This window comes from Myotis davidii, unplaced genomic scaffold (genome assembly GCF_000327345.1).
Source record: "Myotis davidii unplaced genomic scaffold, ASM32734v1 scaffold329, whole genome shotgun sequence".
Classification (NCBI taxonomy): Eukaryota; Metazoa; Chordata; class Mammalia; order Chiroptera; family Vespertilionidae; genus Myotis; species Myotis davidii.
Genome location: NW_006300374.1, coordinates 2937101 through 2940233, shown reverse-complemented (window position 1 = coordinate 2940233; position 3133 = coordinate 2937101). Strand labels below are relative to the sequence as shown.

Below are 3133 nucleotides of genomic sequence, written 5' to 3'. Positions count from 1 at the left end.
TTAAAATGTTAAAATCAAATCTGATATTGTTTTACCTTTTATTTGGTGTGTGGAAGGTGTGCGGAAGAGGGGGTAGTCTTATACGGCGAGTATATAACAAACTCTGTATTTTGAGTGGAAATGTTAGGGGGTCGTCTTATACGCCCAGTCGTCTTATACGCCGGCAAATACGGTACTATTAACTGTTGGATTCACTCATATGGTCTCCAATGAGACTGCAAGGGGCTTCATTACAATCTAATGGGGATCAAAGCCTCAGCTCTCACTAGAGCTCTCTGACATGCCCAGCAGGGGATAGTTAAGGGCACCTGTTTTTGTTGGGTCAAGGTGGAAGTCTAGACTTCCCACCAGTCTCTGATAGTGGAAAGGGGGAGTGCATCTCCCCTCCCACCTCCCCCCCATCAGGTGGAGTAGAGTAGTTACTGTTTAAAAGTTTTCTATTTTGTTAGGCTGCCCTTTCCCTGGTCCTTTGGATAGAGGAAGCATGCTTCTGTGAGTTTTTTTGTTGTTTTACACCTGTTAGTGTTTTGGGTATGATGGCTTCATCAACACCCACTTTATTATAGAAGGCTAAAAGAAAACCGAGGTTCCTTGGGTTCTGAGGCCTCTAGCTGGTCTGCCACCTTTTCTCTACCTTATACAGTCTTCAGTCTTTTAATGATTGTTTTATATAGAATGTCTAGGGTTTTAGCCATATTTATCTGGAGGAATAGGAAAAATGTGTTTATGCCATCTTTCTCTTCTGCAAAATGCATTGTTACATATTTATAGATTTTAATTATATGTGTTGGGTAGATCTCTCAGTTTGGAGCCTGTGTTTTCATTTTCTTCATAGCAATCTTTTGACTAGTTGTAGTTCTTAATTAACTTCAATGAAAAATTCTATTGAAATTCCTGTTTGGATTGTGATTAAAACTGAATTGAATCTGTAGGTATGTTTGGGGAGACTTGCCATCTTTAACATCATGGACTTTTTTTTATTACTTAGATATATTTTAAGGTTTTAAAATGTAGCTTGACATTTTTCTCCAGTGGCCTTATACATTTTTAAAGATTTATTCCTAAGTACTTAAAATACTTTTATTGTTATTGTAAAATGGATTTTAAATTTTAAAAAATGTGTTTATTGCTTAAATTTTAAAAAATGTGTTTATATACAAATAAAATTGACCTTTGGATTGTTTTATGCATTTTATTTTGCAAAACTATATCTGAGAATCTTATTACAGTCTCCTTGGTACAGATTACAGCATCAAGTTTATATTAACCCTTTGAGTGACAACCAATATCCTAGGAACTATGCTAAAATTGCCAATTCACTTTTGCTGATTTTACAGCAGTTTAGGAAAAAAATTATGAATCGCAAATAAATGAAGTTACATATTCAAAAACTTAAGGAAACCTTTACTGCATTTGTTTTCATCTTTGACATATATTGTTTGCTGATTGTATTATAAAATACTAGTAGAAAAAAGAATTTGAACAACACATATAATGTTAAAATAAAGCGCTCCCAGCACTTTTGGCGAAAGACAGGAGGAGCGCAATTGCGCTCCCCGGCACTCCAGGGGTTAAATATACAAACATTTAACTACAAATTTAGATTTTAACTCATACATAATTTTTATTGTCTTACCAAGCACTATAAAAAATGATGCCTTTCCCCCTCCCTAAAGGAACATTATTTGCACTTATTAAAGGGAAATAGAATAGTATTTCCTAATCTCCCAAGGAGATTTTAAACAAAACAAGTATGTCTGTGCTCCACTTTCACAAATCCTGATTCTGGTTCAGAGCAAACCAGAGCTCTCTGTTCTTTTTTTTTTTTTTTTTAAATATATTTTATTGATTTTTTACAGAGAGGAAGGGAGAGAGATAGAGAGTTAGAAACATCGATGAGAGAGAAACATCGATCAGCTGCCTCCTGCACATCTCCAACTGGGGATGTGCCCGCAACCCAGGTACATGCGCTTGACCAGAATCGAACCTGGGACCTTTCAGTCCGCAAGCCAACGCTCTATCCACTGAGCCAAACCAGTTTCGGCGAGCTCTCTGTTCTTTTAGTAGTCTCCCATGTACTTCTGCATATTCCTATCTGAAAACCACTGTTAAGAGAAGTTGCTAAACAAGAAAAAGAGTAGTCCATAGGGATGTTTGTTTGGAGGAGTAGCTCATTTAAAATTATGGGACTAGGTGTGGGATATGTATAGACACACAAATAAAATCCATATATGTACATAAACTGAATTGTTTTGTGTTAAGTAGCAGCAGGTATGAATTTGAAGAGCATCCTATATAATAAAAGAGAAACATGTAAATTAACCATCTCTCTGCTATGCTCACCAGCCAATCAGAGTGGGTATGCAAATTAACCTAACAAAGATTGCGGGTTAATTTGCATACACAGGTGTCAAGGGCCCCAGGAGGCAACGGCAGCGGCCACGCGGGCTCCCGGGACCATTGCTGGCCCCGGGAGGTGAGGCCGGCCGCACCTAGCCATGCCCGTGGGCTCCTGGGCCTTCGCCAGCCCCGGGAGGCAAGGCCATAGCCAGGACCTTCGCTGGTAGAGATCAGAGCGGGAGAGCGGGTGGAGAGTGGGAGGTTTGGAGGACTTGGCAGAGCAGGAGGCTGCTGGACATAGAGCAGAGCGAGAGAGAGGGCGGCTTGGAGTGCGTGGCTTCCTCTGTCACCTCAGCTTCCTCATCACAGCTGTGGAAACTGACAGCAGGGAGGAGGAAGTCCCACCCCTATGGAATCAGCCGTTGGTCAGACAGCTCTCAGAGGCCTGACAGCCAGGACTCTTCTTCATCTGCATCTCAGACCATGAGAGTAGAGAGGTGGGACTATGTCTAAAGAACAACTGTTGATACAACGTAGCTCTGAAGATCAACATGCATCTGATCTTGAAAGAAGGCGGCGCCTGCAACAGATGTATCTAAAGAGCAGCTACTGGAAAAATGTCACTCTGATGCCGAAAAACACTGGTGTCATCAACAGAAAATGTCTAAAGACCAATGTGCCTTTGAGGTTGAAAGAAGGCGGTGGTGACGACAGAATATGTCTAGAGAACAGTCATCAACAAGTACTACCAGTACTGGTAGGAACTGCCTTCTCCGCGAAAATGGGAGTATTT

General features: G+C 40.6%; 1 protein-coding gene across 1 annotated transcript in view; it reads left to right on the top strand.

The window, feature by feature from the left end:
• The window catches only part of TRIM24 (tripartite motif containing 24), an 87115-nt gene that overhangs the window by 8770 nt on the left and 75212 nt on the right, over positions 1–3133 (top strand). Inside the window, exon 2 of the mRNA XM_015572667.1 lies at positions 450–492. Coding sequence (XP_015428153.1) covers positions 450–492 — 43 coding nt within the window. The remainder of the gene's footprint in view (positions 1–449; positions 493–3133) is intronic.